The following is a 15,959-nucleotide window of genomic DNA, read 5'->3' on the forward strand; positions in this document are numbered from 1 at the left end:
TTAATTTTAAAATCACATTTATTTATTTGGTTATTTTGTGGGTGGTCAGGGAAAGTCCACATACTCAGTGGCGTGAGTATGGAGATCAGAGGGCAACTTGCAGATGCTAGTTCTCTCCTTCCATGTGTGGGGCCTGGTAATGAACTCAAGACCTTTTTGATGCTAAGACATTACCTACATTCCAAATAATCAATGTTCCATAAAATTGACATTTAAAGCTAGAAGTATCATATAGTAAACCAAGAATTTACCTGTTCAAAAATGTATAAATTTTAAAATTTAGGGGTTGGGGCTGCAGAGATGGCTCAGCGGTTTAAAACACCCAGTACTCTTGCAGCAGACCTGTGCTTGGGCCCCAGGGCCCCCATAGCAAGTCAGCTCCTACTCAGTTTCAGGGAATCCCATGCCTTCTTGAGAAGCAGGATTCCAATACACTTAAAATAAAAATAAATTAATCTAAAAAGAAAGAGTGGGTGTCTGGGTTGTATTGATAATATTCATATAGTTAAAGAGCTATTGATGAATTTTATATGTAAGACCATATCAAAAAAAATTTTTTGAGATACCATTGCCAGTCTTAGCCATTTATTTTATGAGTTCGGTAAGGACATGCGGCGGATATATCTTTTTCAGAAGGCACATTCACTAACTGTTGACCAAATGTAGTTGGGGTTTTTTTAATGTCAAAAATCCTCAGTTTTATTTTTCTAAGATAATCTAAAGCAGTATGATGAGTCTTCTCTAAGCCAGCATAACTAATCAAGCTAGACCCAAGTGTTTGATCTGTCTGGCTTTTCTGGCTAGTTTGTGTGCTTCCAGCATGCTAGAAACCTTAAAGAAGTACTGTTAAGTGAGTACAACAGTATTACTTCACATTCCTAACCTTTTTGGTTTTCCAAGACAAGGTTTTGTCTGTGGAACCCTGGCCCTCACTGTGTAGACCACGCTGGCCTTGAACTCAGAGAGATGTGACTGCCTCTGCCTCCTGAGTGCTGGCATTAAAGGTGTGCTCACCCCTTCCCAGACACCTCCCTAACATTATCACTCAGTATTTCATGCTTGGTATTCAAGATAGACTCCCCCCCCTCCTTCTTGAATTTTTAAAAACCTGCTGATAATGTGCATTGTTAAATCTTTTCATTTGTACGTGTGTTTTCATGGGCATGTTGAATGTCACTGCCAAAGCTCAGAGGGCAACGCCATCAGAATCAGCCCTCACGTTCCTGGGTTTATGGCATGAGTTGAGCCAGGAGCCATGAACACTCTTCATCTCTGTCTTCACAAAACAATGATTACTCTTCTAAGTCAGAACTGAGTAGAGGTTCTAAGAGGAAACTTTGTTTTCTACTCTTATTTAAAAGAATGATAATGTTATATCTTCCATTCTTGTCTAATAAAAATATTTAGATTGTTTCTTGAGTAATTTGAAACTTTTATCAGTGAGTAATAAAACAACTTGTATTTACTTTTAGCTTTCAACTGACAAAACTGTGAAAGTCCTAAATATATTGGAGAAGAATATTCAGGATGGATCAAAGCTTTCCACTTTGTTAAATCATGTAAGTTAATAATTTTACACCTGATATTGTTAAATGTTCTAGTTTTCTTTATGTTGGTTTGATAAAAATACTCTGAGAAAAAGCAACTTGTGGGAGAAGAAAGGGTTTGTTTCATCTTAGACTTCAGGGCACATCCGTCGTTGAGGGAACCATAGGAGGAACGTGAGGCAGAGACCATGAAGGAGAACTGCGTCCTGACTTGATCACAGGCCCTTGCTTAGCTAGCTTTCCATTATAGCCCAGGCCCATCTGCCTATAGATGGTATGTCCACAGTGGGCTGGTCCTCCTACATCAATTAAAAGCCAAGACCATCTGTCACTGACAGCTACTCACCAGCGCAATAAAGACGGTTACTTACTTGAGGTTTTCTTCTTATGTTTCTTTAGGCTGTTTCAAATTGACAGTTAAAGCCAACTAGAGCACATTTTTAATGTATAAAGTTTTTTTACAAACAACTTTTACTTACTAAGCAAATTCCAATTTCCATTTGAATGTTACCATATATTACTAATTACATTCATTAATATTTGTAATAGAATTTCACTTTTAGATGTTAATATGAATTGTCTGTTAACAGTGCTGCCATAGGATTGGGGAGACAGCTCCACAAGCATAACAACCGTAGTGCTGACCCAGGATCAGCATGAAAGCCAGGGAAGCATGCTGGCTGCCTGTGATCTCCTCTCCTGGGAAGAGATAGGCATTCTAGTAATCTGGCAAAGGAAACTATCTAGATTTGGGAAGCTCTGGGTTCAGCAAGAGACCTTGCTTCACAGAAGTAAACTGGAGAATGACCAAGGAAGACATCAACTTTAGGCTTCCACAAGCACACAGCACATGTCCCCGTCCCCACAAGCACATACACACACACACACACACACACACACACGCAAACAGAGTTGCCACAATAAAGACGAACAAGTTTCTATACACAGCAGTACACTATAATATCAATTACAACAATTTAAATTAAACATTTAAATTTTGGTTATATCAAAATGAATGCAGTGTAATTACAGTAGTTTGTCTATTGATTAAATTGTTTAGACTATTTACCTAGTATTGTGGTAGACTTAACAAACTGCATGTGTACTCATCTTGGCGTTTTTAACATTAATGAAGCTGGGCAGTGGTGGCACATTGCTTTAATCCCAGCACTTGGGAGGCAGAGGCAGGTGGATTTCTGAGTTCGAGGCCAGCCTGGTCTACAGAGTGAGTTCCAGGACAGCCAGGGAAACCCTGTCTCAAAAAACAAAACAAAACAAAACCAAACAAACAGAAAAAACGAAACTACTAATGAATGCAAACATAGATATTGATAGACATTTAATTTTAAAAAATCCATAAAAGGCTGTGGACAGTTTTGAGCTAAATTATTTTAAAAGTCTATCTGGAGATAGTTGTGGTGTGAATATAATAACATCATTTGGGAGTCTGAAGCAAGAGGATGACAAGGAGCAGCTAGTCTTAGCTGTGGGACAGCCTGTCTTTCACACGGGTCTGCCTACACAAGTGGGCTGTTCACTGCTGGGAGTTCTCATTACAGATGAGCACTCACTTAGCATTTTTGATGTATGTCTACTTCTCATTTGTGCATATACACGCATGTTTATCTTTAATATATGCACTAAACTATCTCATGAGAAAATTGTTAAAGAATGTATATGATTTCTGTGTGATCTACATGAAATAAAATCTATAGAAAAATTATGTTTGTTGTTGATTTTTTTTTTTTTAAACAAGAGTCTCATATAATCCAAGTTGGCTCTGGACTCTCCATCCCTAGTTAACCCCTTCTGAGGGGTGGGATTGCAGGCATGTGCGGCTGTTCCTCACTTTGTCTGTATTTAGTCACATCTTTTTTAACTAGTCTAAGGAAGGAATTTTACTTTGAGGTTTTGTTTAATAGAGAGTATATGTGATACAATTGTGTATTGAGCTAGGAGCTCTCTGTGATAGAAAACAATCTATCCCCTTAGCTTCATCTTTAACCAGGTTTTGAATCAAGGTGTGTGGAGAGGGGTCAGGGCGGGAACACAAGCTTAGAGAAGCCTAAGGTGGCTACAGCAACGCTAGGTCCAAAATTCCTTAGACACTTCGCTAAGAAAATTCAGTGAATACCATGGAGAAACGAGTTCTAGGATTGCAGGGTAGCTCAGTGGTAGAGGGCATGAATCACACACAGGAAGCTCAGAAGTAAGCCTGTGATAAAAAGTTTGTATTTTAGTTTTAAAAAGAATGTGATAGGAATATTTACACTCTAGCACTAAGCCTAAAGCAGTTTATTCTAATTGTAATGTTAAGTTGCTAATGTGTAAAATAAAAGACTAATGTCAATTGTTAAATTTTCCATTATAGAAAATATCAGGTCAGAAGTACTCTGTATATCTCTATTCTGATGTTTTTTAAGACATGAATCTTGATATATAACCCAGACAGGACTGGAACCTGCTATGTAGCTCTGACTAGCTTTAAACACAGCATCCTCCAAGGACTAGAATTACAAGAAACCATAGTCATCCCTTGGTTTTCCTTTTAATTTGCAGATGGGAAAGAAGGAAGTACTGGAGATTGAAACAAGTTAATATTTCTACCATAGGACTATCCCACTGGTTCCAAAGATACTTACTTTTCAAATTGTCTCAAAAGATAATGTTGGGCATGGTGGCTCATACGCCTGTAATCCTAGCATTTGGAGACAATTCAATGCCATTTTACATAGCAAGTTTCAGGCCTGCCAGAGATGCCTAGAGAGACCTTGTAACAAGATAAACAAAAACAGATATAAGGAATAATCAAGTCAGTAGCATTTTACTACTTTTTAATAAAAGCTCTTCACTTGCTACTTCTTCCTTTGTTCTTACTTAGTTTAACTATCATGTTTATGCCCCAGTCACAAAATTAATTCTTGTTCAGTATAGTTGAAGTTAAAATCTTTGATCTGGATGAAACACGCCAAGGATAAATGTAGCTCTGGTTTTGTCTTTGGAGTATCATCTGGTGGTGAAATAGGAAGAAGAGTAGATTGTGTTTGAAAATGCTGAAGCAATAGCAAAAACAGAATACAAAAATGTTAACAAAAATCTTGCCTAAGTGAGGCACAGTGGTGCATGCCTATAATCCTAGCACTCAGGAAATAGAGACAGATGGACTGCTTCAAATTCAGACCCAGCCTGGAAAGTTCTGTTCCAGCATGGGCTACAACGTGAGATCTTAACTCAAAACAAGAAACAAACAAACTTTAATCTTGGCTAAGGAGATTCATTAGTTGTACTTTATCCCAGGGTTTTTTTTTATAATATTCTGATAAGGTTATAGATACTAGATTGTTCCTCACACTGATGAATATCATATATCTTTGTTTTATTAATATTGCAAACCTGCATATGTATTTTATTCACACTTTATTAACAATGATCTGTTTTATAGAATAATGATACTGAAGAAGAAGAAAGATTGTGGAGAGACCTAATTATGGAAAGAGTTACAAAGTCAGCAGATGCCTGTCTTACAACTATCAACATTATGACATCTCCTAACATGCCAAAAGCTGTATACATTGAAGATGTAATTGAAAGAGTTATACAGTACACTAAATTTCATTTACAAAACACACTCTATCCCCAGTATGACCCTGTTTACAGATTAGATCCACATGGAGGTCAGTTTACCCTTTTATACTGCTAGATTTTTTTGGTTTCATTTGGTGTTTGTTCTGTTTTGTTTTTTAGCAAACTGAGAATTATCCATTGTAAATTTTCAATGCTAAGTAAATCAGAATATTAATATTTTAATGGGCCCAGATTAATAAATTATGTATAATATACATTGACTTTGATTTTTATATTTAACTGGAATATAAAATCTTTACTATTATACTACTTTAACATCTATAGGTTGAATACCCAGTAATCTGAAAATCCAAAATGCTTTGAAATCTGAAAAGTCTTTGAGGGACTAGAGAAATGTGTCGACAGTTAAAAGAGTGTTTTCCGTTCTAGAGAACTAAATTTGGCTCCCAGAAACTACTGAGCAACTCACAGCCACCTGTCTGTCACCTCAGCACGTGGCATGTACACATAAACTTGAAGGGAATCTTTAAACACTCTTTAAGGCCTAGTATGTACACATAAAGCTTTGTATTATGGCATTCATGATTTTTAGATTAAAGATATTCAAGTAGCAGAATCTATGCAAGTTTTACAAAATCTGAAACATTTTGAACAAGAGATACTCAACCAGTATTTATAATTTAAGTAATTTTATTTCAGTTAGAGAAAATTCCAGATTATAATAGTTTTGGGGTAATATTTATCTACTAATCTAGCTCAAAATAATACTAATCCGCAAAATAAGTTGATTCAATATGCTCTTATAGCCATAGCTTGCATTATGTGATCACTAAAATGGTTGAATGTGTATAGTTTATTTGATTTCTTACTGTGTACTATAATGCCAAGAAATTTCAAAGAGAAACATAGGCTTATCATCCTGTTTGAATAAGGGAAAACAGAAAATTCAGTACCGTAGCCACTTATTATAAGACTGTGCCAATACAGTGCTGTTAAGGAATTACTTCCTCTTTTAATGAACAGTCGTCTTTGGTGGCAGTACTACTTTGATGTAGCACCCTGAATTGTCTGTTTTCCCTTAATTTCCCTTAATCATACTAGTAATCTCCATGCAAGAATGTTAAAAGTTATGTTTTTCTTATCTTGAATTCTTTTATTTTAGGAGGGTTATTAAGTTCAAAGGCCAAACGGGCTAAATGTTCTACTCATAAGCAGAGAGTAATAGTGATGCTTTATAACAAAGTCTGTGACATTGTTAGCAGTTTATCAGAATTGCTAGAGATACAGCTTCTTACAGACACAACAATTCTTCAGGTAAGGTTGTTGGGTGGTTTTTTGTTTTGTTTTGTTTTTGAAGCATTTTGTAAATTCTTAGGCAAAAGAACTCTTCAGTCTTGTATAATTGTGTTCACTCAGTAGTAATACCAGCACAGTGTTCCCACTCAGAGTATGTTATGTGTAAGTTGAAGAAAATGGGGATTCCTTTATATTTTAAAGGAAGCATACTGCGCTGAAGAGGAAAGAATATATAAATCCCAAATTCTAATTTCTATGAAAAATAAGTTAATTTGTAAGATGTTGGAATATTTTCATGCATGAAAACAAAAGGGTTTTTTTTTCTCTTTAATTCCTATGGTGTTCAGTTTAAAATGTTGAGACTAGATTAATGGCAACTGAGAAGCAAATGATTTAATATGAATAAGGAGGCTATAGAAGAAATACATGCTAATTGGGTCCCAGAAAAGAAAATGCTCTCTGGATGTTTTGAAGTATGAGTGTTAGAATATAGTAAGGTGCAATGTTACTAAAGTCATTTAGAGACATACACTAAATAATCTTGAATTTTCAGGTTTCATCAATGGGAATCACACCATTTTTTGTGGAAAATGTCAGTGAACTACAATTGTGTGCCATTAAGTTAGTCACTGCAGTAAGTATAATCAGTTCATAATTTCAGTTACCCACAAATGAAATAAGATTGTCATCACTTGGTCCAGATTTCCAAAAAATTATGACAGATTCTTGTTTTCCATTAGATTTGTTTCACAATAAGGATAACTTTAGCGCTATCAGATTTCAGTAACTAAGGATTTGGTTTCATTGATTATGATTTTTTTTTAATTTGAAAATCTTTTTAATGTAACAAACGTTATTGTAAAAACCAGAAGCCAGTCGGTGGTGGCATACGCCTGTAATCCCAGCACTCTGGGAGGCAGAGGCAGGCGGATTTCTGAGTTCAAGGACAGCCTGGTCTACAGAGTGAGATCCAGGGCAGCTGGGGCTATACAGAGAAACCCTGTTTCGAAAAAGCCAAATCCAAAAAAAGCAAACAAACAAAAACCCAGAATGACTTAGCATCTTCTAAATCTTTTCATACTTCCCTATCCAAAGTATCATGTTTCTCTAAACAAAACTTTAGCCTTTCTCACTTTGGAAAATCAATAACAACATTTGAATGTATTTCTTGAGATTGTTATTGCTTAACATGTTGAAAACATTTTAATTCTGAATAGCATGTATACTCTGGTTTCCAAATAATACAAATCCTTATTTCATGATACTATTATTGTTGTGTTTTCTGCAGTAATAAGTTTAATTTGTAATTTTATAATTACTAAACAGGTATTTTCAAGATATGAAAAGCATAGGCAGTTAATATTGGAAGAAATTTTTACTTCACTTGCAAGACTGCCAACTAGCAAGAGAAGTCTAAGGAATTTCAGGTAACTATGGTAGAATGTGACTGCCGTGAAGAATGTTACATGTGAATCGTCATGTGCTTGCTTTTATTCCTGTCTGCTGTATCTTTAGATGGTTATGCAGAAGAAGTCTTCCATAGACATCTTGACTATGTGAACTAATGCCGCACATTCAGGGGACTTGACGCTAGTCATTGATCCTGAAGTGAGAGTATCTGTGCAGCTTGAGCACTGCCGACCCTCGGACCAGGTCCTGCCTCCACGGCCAGGCTTTCCCATGCTTTCCATGTGCTTAGGAGCATTCTTAACCCAATAGAAATAGCTCCTTTCATTTGCAACAACAAAAACATTTCTAAGCACTAGAGATCAAAATGAACTACAAGAAAACCATGAAAAATGTGGATCAAAAGATTTAAAGTTTTAAATTGGTTTTATGAGCTATGCTAAGAAAGTTGGACTTAATCTTTTAGACATTAAGCTATTTCATAATATTTTAGAGAGCTAAAAATGGCTTTAAGAATAAGGTAGAAGGGCTTAGGTGATTGGCTACTCTTCCAGAGAAGGACTCCACATTTGATTCCCACATGGTAGCTTACAAGTATCTGTAACTCTGGTTTTAGGGGATATAACACCCTCATCCAGCTTCTGCAAGGCACCACCCATGCACATGAAATGCAGATATACATGCACGCAAAACCCCTATACATATATAAAAGTCTCTATGGGCTCCAGTCTTGCACATGGTACACAGGTGTATATTCAGGCAAAACATACAAATAGCAATACATATAAAAATAAAAATAAATCTTTTTTAAAAATATAATAACAGACACAGATTAAATACTATTTAATCACTAAGCACATTCATAAATGAGTTATTCACTGTGTAATCAACTTTATTGTCTGTTATAATAGGTAATCATTATTCCTGGTGATTAAATGCATTTGCCTGGTATATAGAGTTATATAGAGGTTTTTTGTTAATTTTATAAAAATATATTTTGAACTGTATGCATTGAGAAACATCTCTTCAACTGAAGAAAAGTGCTGAACATACCAGTGACTTCTTACACTTCTACAGTGTCTGTAAACGAAAACACTTAGAAATTGAGTTTAATAGAATCTCATCCCCTAGCACAGATAATTAAGAATTAAGCATGATGATCCGAGTTCAAACCCTGGAACCCACATGTTGGAAGGAGAGAACTGATTCCCTGAAAATGGTTCTCTGAATGCCACTTTTCACAGTTGAATGCACCATCAGTAAATGAATGAATAAATACATTAAATATATTTATTTTGTTTTAAGTTAAGTAGGGCCATGTATGGTAGTAGTACATGCCTATAATCCCAGCATCTGGGAGGCACAGCAAGGAGGATCACTAAGATTTCAAGGCTAGTAAGTTCTACATAGCAAGTCTATACTAGTCTTTACTCTAAAGCCAGACATCCATGTGGGTGGCTTTAATACCAAATCACTACCCTGTTCGTTAGTATTGTTACAATTTATTCAGTAATTCTTTACGTTTTTATCTGCAATGCATAAAAATACAAAATTTTATATTAAATACTGTGGTTTTTCCTCTCATGAATAGGCATTATTTGGTGTTTTTTCAAACTGATTTTAAAAATAGTACTTGAGGCTGGAGAGATGGCTCAGTGATTAAGAGTACTGACTTCTCTTTCAGAAGACCTGGGTTCAATTCCCAATATCCATATTGCAGTTCACAACTGTTACTGTTCCAGGGAAATCAGATTCCTACACTGACATGCGTACAGGCAAACCACCAATGTATAAATATTATACTTAACACTGTTAGAGTACTAAATGGATGGTAAAGAAAGCATATTGGAAGTTTCAGGTGGATCATATGATATGTGATTCTTTTTACACTCTGTGACTTAAATTGTTTCTTCTTCATTAAAGGTTAAATAGTAGTGATGTGGACGGAGAGCCTATGTATATTCAGATGGTCACGGCACTAGTTTTACAACTTATTCAATGTGTAGTTCACTTACCATCATCAGAGAAGGATCCTAATTCAGAAGAAGACTCAAACAAAAAAGTAAGGTTTTTTTTGAGTTTTTAGGTATTTAGAGTTTTATAACTGTACCTTAATGATTGTAAACACCTTTATTTTCTCTAATTCTAAAACTGAAATTCTTAATTAGGGATTTATGACTGGGGTTTAGGTTTTTTGTAGAACATTACAAAGAAAATGAGTTGTGGTTCTAACTCTCTTGTACATTATGAAACACAAGTCATAGCAGCACATAGCAAACAGGCTCATTATGGCAGCTGGAGACTCAACTGAGAAATGAATGTCAGAGTAAGTACTAGAGTTCAGCATGCATGTATGCACGCACAGAAGTTCCGTGGAATTGACATGGAAAGTGACTTTGTGTGCTCTGATGAGTAGCTCACGGCTAAGGTTTGCTTTTGGTTTTACACATTCTATCAGTACTTATTTTTGGATCTGATAGTGTGTTTGTTTCCTTTTTTTGTTTTGGGATTTTTTTTTTTTTTTTTTTTTTTTTTTTTTTTTTTTTGGTTTTTGGTTTTTGGTTTTTGATATGGGACTCGCAGTGTAGCCTTGGCTGTCCTGGAACACACTATACAGACCAGGCTGGCCTCAAATTCAAGGAAATATTTACCTCCCTGGTACAAAGATTAAATCTGTGCATCATGATGTCCAGGTTGAGATTATATAGTTTCAGAGATAGTATATGTGTTTGTTCCATACAAAGTTAACAATGTGGATGTAGTCCAAAATATTGAAGTTCTCTGTTTTTCTCCACCCAGATTAGCCTATTACTCTAATTTTTAGTCTAATTTTTCCTTTCTGATCATTGGTGACTATTGTCATAAGTATGTTTCTTTCTGTTTTGTGGAGAGATTTAATAAGTTGGTTTGCTTTATAATTTAAACATAAATTATAGCTACATGTTTATGGCTAATTGTAGTTATACCAATTTAAACTTATCACTGACTAGCTTACAAATAAATGAGACTCAAACTATGGTTGTTTATTTGGCTTTGACAATTACTGGGGTAACCCCTAATCTACTTTTCTAACTGCTGGCCTGGCCACCTCCCCAGCAGCGTTCTCCAAATACTCTGTTTCTCGCAGCTATGTGCTCATGGTCCATCTCTTCTCGTGGCCGCTTCCTCCTCTCTCCCATGTCTTCCTCTCTCTGTAACTCCCAACCAAGTAATTCAAAACCCTTCTACCTCTAATCCCTCTAGTAATTAGCTGTGGCCATTTTTAATTTAACCAATAGATTTAAATTAAGGAAAAAGTTTGCACAGCAAAAACTGGTAAACATGAGCATTCACTCCTAGGCAACTAGACCTTCAGGTTCTGAATTTAACATTACACTGTGTAGCAACAGACCAAACCTCAACAGCTAATTTTTTTACTCAACATTTTTTTGTCAGATTTTTTATGCCTATTACTCTTTACAAACTTGTTTTTCTTTTCTAGGTTGATCAGGATGTTGTCATTACTAACTCTTATGAAACAGCTATGAGAACAGCCCAAAACTTTCTTTCCATCTTCCTTAAAAAGTAAGTAAGATCATCAGGGTGGTTTTAATTTCCATAGTGTGGAGTGGTCTCTGTAGAAGATTAATCCAGACAGTGGTGGCGCATGCCTTTAATCCCAGCACTTGGGAGGCAGAGGCAGGTGGATTTCTGAGTTCAGGACAGCCTGATCTACAAAGTGAGTTCCAGGACAGCCAGGGCTATACAGAGAAACCCTGTCTCGAGGAAAAAAAAAAAAGAAGAAGAAGAAGAAGAAGATTTCTGCCATTATTAGAATCTCAAATATACCTGACCTTTAAAACGAGGAAGAGATTTTAAAAATCTAAAAATATGTGAATTTGTTTCTCTTAAACCCCCAAAATTTTTATGTATTTTATTGTTGAATTTCTATTTACAAAATTTTGAGGCATTCTGCATGTAAAGCAGTGTTTGTGGAAAGAGGTTACTCAAGGTTCATGAAAATTAATGATAATTGTACAAAAAAAAATCTGTTAAGAATTGTTATAACTTCCAATGGGTAATGATAATATCAGTTGATATTCTTTACAATTCATGGAAAATGCTATTGAAGAAATCGGTTTTTATTTTTTTAGACCTCATTTAATTTAATGTACTCTTATATATCTTGTTACTAAATACAGGGGCAGGGGAATCTACTTAACAAAATTCACACATTGTGAAAATGAACATCTTTTTTATTGTTTTTCTTTGACTAGATGTGGTAGTAAACAAGGTGAAGAAGATTACAGACCACTTTTTGAAAATTTTGTTCAAGACCTTCTTTCAACAGTCAATAAGCCTGAATGGCCAGCTGCTGAACTACTCCTTAGTTTGTTAGGGAGACTGTTGGTAAGAGTATAGCATTTAAAGATTATTAATTACTAGAAGACAACATAATGAGGATATACTGATTCACAGATGATGAATTCTTTAAAAATGTGTAAGAAAATGAACATTGCATCTATTTTTGCATGTATATATCTATACATTATATTGTCAATACCTGTAGAAAGCAAAAATGTGAATTTTAGCATTTTGATTTCATTTCATATACTAGCAATGCTTTTTAAGACGGTTTTATGGGGTGGGGGCTGGTGTTTGTTACATTGTTGGTTTAAAACATCTCAACTATGAGTCCTGAGTTATTGCAGTTACCCATTTTAAAGCATGAAACAGACTAGTAAGATCCTTTTTCATTTTTTAGATTATTTTTAAAATCATGGCACTTTTAAGTCCTCATAGTACAATATAAGTAATAGAAAGAAATACTGTGATTTCTCTTTTAATTTTAAAGTGTATTTGGAGTTGTGTGATATAAATTGTCTCAAAACTTTAGAAACCTAACTTGAAAAAGTGATAGTACTGTCCTGAAACTATGAGAATGATTTGTAGGAAACAGAATTTTAGTCTGTAGAAGTTCTTAATCAGTAGTATCCCATCTTTGCTATTTAGGTTCATCAGTTCAGTAATAAGTCAACAGAAATGGCTTTAAGAGTGGCATCTCTTGATTACCTTGGGACTGTTGCTGCACGGCTGAGAAAAGATGCTGTCACCAGCAAGATGGATCAAGGGTCTATAGAACGGATTTTAAAACAGGTATTGAAATAAAGGATTGAAATTAATATATAAATAGTTGCTTGTTTGTTTGCTTTTTGTGTGAGAGAAAGAGACAGGGTCTGATAAAGTCCAAGTTGGTTTCAAACTTGCCATGTAGTCTGTAGTCGAAGATGACCTCCAAGTGCTGGAAATTACAGGCATGTGTTACTAGGCCAGTTTATAGAATGCTAGGGATTGACCCCAAGGTTTCATGGATTCTAGACAAATGTTCTATTACTTGAACTGTATCATCCAGCACTGCATATTCTTTCTTTATAGCCTAAATAAATTTTGTAGATTCAAGTAAAGTGGTTTTTGTTACTCAGTCCTGAGTGGAATGAGCTCTCAGTATGTTCCAGGCTAACCTTGAATTCATAATGTCCCTTATATGCATGTTTTTTCTTTTGTGGGCTAGTTTTAATTATTTACAAGCATTATGTCCTATGCCCCCAACCCCCTACAATTTTCAAATGTAATTGCCTACAAAAGCAGCACCAATATTGACAGTTCTCAAGAAATTGTCCTAAAGATAAATTTGTAGGTCTTTCTCTGGATCTGCTGAATCCATAACCCTAGGAGTAGATCATAAAATTACAATTAATGCTAAATTTTGAGTGCTTCTTGGTATAAATTTGTACATAAAAGAATTGGCACATAATGGGCTGGAGAGATGGCTCAGCTGGTAAGAGCACCGACTGCTCTTCCAAAGGTCATGAGTTCAAATCCCAGAATCCACATGGTGGCTCACAACCATCCGTAAAGAGCTCTGACACCCTCTAATGGCGGCTGAAGACAGCTACAGTGTACTTACATATAATAAATAAATAAATAAATAAATAAATAAATAAATAAATAAATAAATAAATAAATAAATAAAAAGAATTGGCACATAAACATTTATAATACACTATCCAAAGCAAAAACTTACCATTACTATATTACCAGTTAATATAATACTTAGATTATAGTCCATTACCATCTTTTTTTTTTGATAATTTGTTTTATTTCATTTATTTGTGTGAGTATGTGAGAGTGTGTGTGTGTGTGTGTGTGTGTGTGTGTGTGTGTGTGTGTATACATGTGTGTGTAGACCATGGAGTCTAGAAAGATCTATTGGATCCCCTTGGAGCTGGAGTTACAGACATTTGTGAGCCACTGAATATGGGTCCTGGGATCCAAACTCCACCAGTACTCTAACAGAGCAGTAAGCTCCTAACCACTGAGCCATCTCTCCAACTCAATCTTTTAATGATCTTTTAATGATATTTGACTAGTGAGGTGCCTTTTGAGCTAACGTTTGTGTCTCTTTGACATGTTCCCTATATTTTATTTTGGGTGTTAGTGGCACAAGAGAGTATGTCTATGTTTTTGTTGTGTTTGTGATGTGTGTGCTTACCTAGTGTATGTGCACATGGGTGTGGGGTGCATGTGTGCATGCACTCTGGTTGCCAGAGGTCAGCTCAGAGGTTTCTCTGCAGTCATTCTCTACTTTACTATCATTTATTAGTTAAAGGTTCAAGATTCCTTGAAGAAATAAATGATCCCACAGATGAGAGGCTGAAAGTAAATTAGTAAAGTTTACATATAATTTGAAACCAAGTCTTTAAAGAACAATTGGAACAGTGCTGGGGCGATATCTCAGTTAAATTACCACACAGATATGGGGACCTGAATTCAGATCCCCAAATTCCACACTAAGCATACTCAAATTCCCAGAGCCCACAAATACACTCTCTTTCTTCCCCTTTATTTTTATTTCTATAGTAATTATAAAGCCACCTGAAATATATAGTGCTTATCAGTAGAGCTGTTCATATTTTTCATTTACTAAGTTAAAATTTTGGTGTATATTCATAAGGTATAAAATATACAGTGAGTTCAAAACAATGCTTAGATATGTGAGTACTGTCTCTTTAAAAAAGGGGGGGGGCATTTTGTTTTGTTTTTTGTCAAATGTAAATTCCGCACCGCGGCCAGGATAGGACATTTTTGTGATACTATCTACATCAGCCACTTACAAACTTTTTTAAAGATAGAATATAGTTCATAAAGCCTAGCTCAGGTAGCAGTTTATGTTTTTCAGAAATCATACTTTTTAATTCTTACAATAACTATACTTGTGTTTTCCTCATTTTTCCCCATCAGGTTTGTATTTACATCTACACAACATAGTAGTGTAGTATGTCTAGTGCTTATGTGTCTGTCATTCCATCCTCTGGAAGCCAGACTCACTGGTACACTGTTTCTGAAGTGGGTGGGATCAGTAATAAATAAGCCACCAATATGTTTGTGGTTGCTGTTATTGTGGTTTAGGTTTCCGGAGGAGAAGATGAGATCCAACAATTGCAAAAGGCATTACTTGATTATTTGGATGAAAACACTGAGACTGACCCTTCGCTAGTGGTGAGATCTGTGTTGCCTTTAATTTAAATTGTGCTCTGAAAGTGAATTGGGATAGAGAAAGAGAAAATAAAATATTTGGATATCTTTTTGTAGATTTTTGTCTTGGTTTGCTTTTGGATTTTCAAGATAGGGTTTCTCTGTGTAATAGCCATGACTCTTCCTGGAACTCACTTTGTAGCCCAGGCTGGCCTGAACTCAGTGTTCTGCCTGCCTCTGCCTCCTAAATTCTGAGATTAAAGGCATGTACCACCATCACCTGGCTTATAGATTAAATCTAGGTTAATCCTAAAAATGTATATAGGTCACTCAGTGTTGAAGATAATCCATTGAACATACAAAGAAGACGTTAAATTCATATTTATGTGTATATATGATTCTTAGAAATTTAAGTAATATATGCCATGTATACAGCTTGTACATTTTGTAGGCCTGGCGTAAAGTTCATAACACTGCACATGGGGTGTTTTCAATTTATCTTTTAACTGGTCCAATAAAAGAGTTATACAGTGATCTCTGTATTGTTTTAGCTACTTACAACACATTTCTAATCTATAGTCTTAGAATAGATACACAGAAGTACTTCAG

The 15,959-nt window shown here is 35.4% G+C and overlaps 1 protein-coding gene across 3 annotated transcripts in view; it reads left to right on the top strand.

Annotated features, from left to right (window-relative positions):
• Nipbl (NIPBL cohesin loading factor) overlaps positions 1-15,959 on the top strand; it is a 164,313-nt gene that overhangs the window by 114,189 nt on the left and 34,165 nt on the right. For all 3 annotated transcript variants that reach the window (XM_052159946.1, XM_052159944.1, XM_052159945.1), the window contains 10 exons: positions 1,473-1,559; positions 4,990-5,221; positions 6,295-6,446; positions 6,982-7,062; positions 7,755-7,855; positions 9,759-9,897; positions 11,317-11,399; positions 12,092-12,224; positions 12,828-12,971; positions 15,285-15,374. In XM_052159946.1, the coding sequence (XP_052015906.1) occupies positions 1,473-1,559; positions 4,990-5,221; positions 6,295-6,446; positions 6,982-7,062; positions 7,755-7,855; positions 9,759-9,897; positions 11,317-11,399; positions 12,092-12,224; positions 12,828-12,971; positions 15,285-15,374 (1,242 nt within the window). The remainder of the gene's footprint in view (positions 1-1,472; positions 1,560-4,989; positions 5,222-6,294; positions 6,447-6,981; positions 7,063-7,754; positions 7,856-9,758; positions 9,898-11,316; positions 11,400-12,091; positions 12,225-12,827; positions 12,972-15,284; positions 15,375-15,959) is intronic.

The sequence above is a fragment of the Apodemus sylvaticus genome, chromosome 16, assembly GCF_947179515.1.
Source record: "Apodemus sylvaticus chromosome 16, mApoSyl1.1, whole genome shotgun sequence".
NCBI classification, from domain to species: domain Eukaryota; kingdom Metazoa; phylum Chordata; class Mammalia; order Rodentia; family Muridae; genus Apodemus; species Apodemus sylvaticus.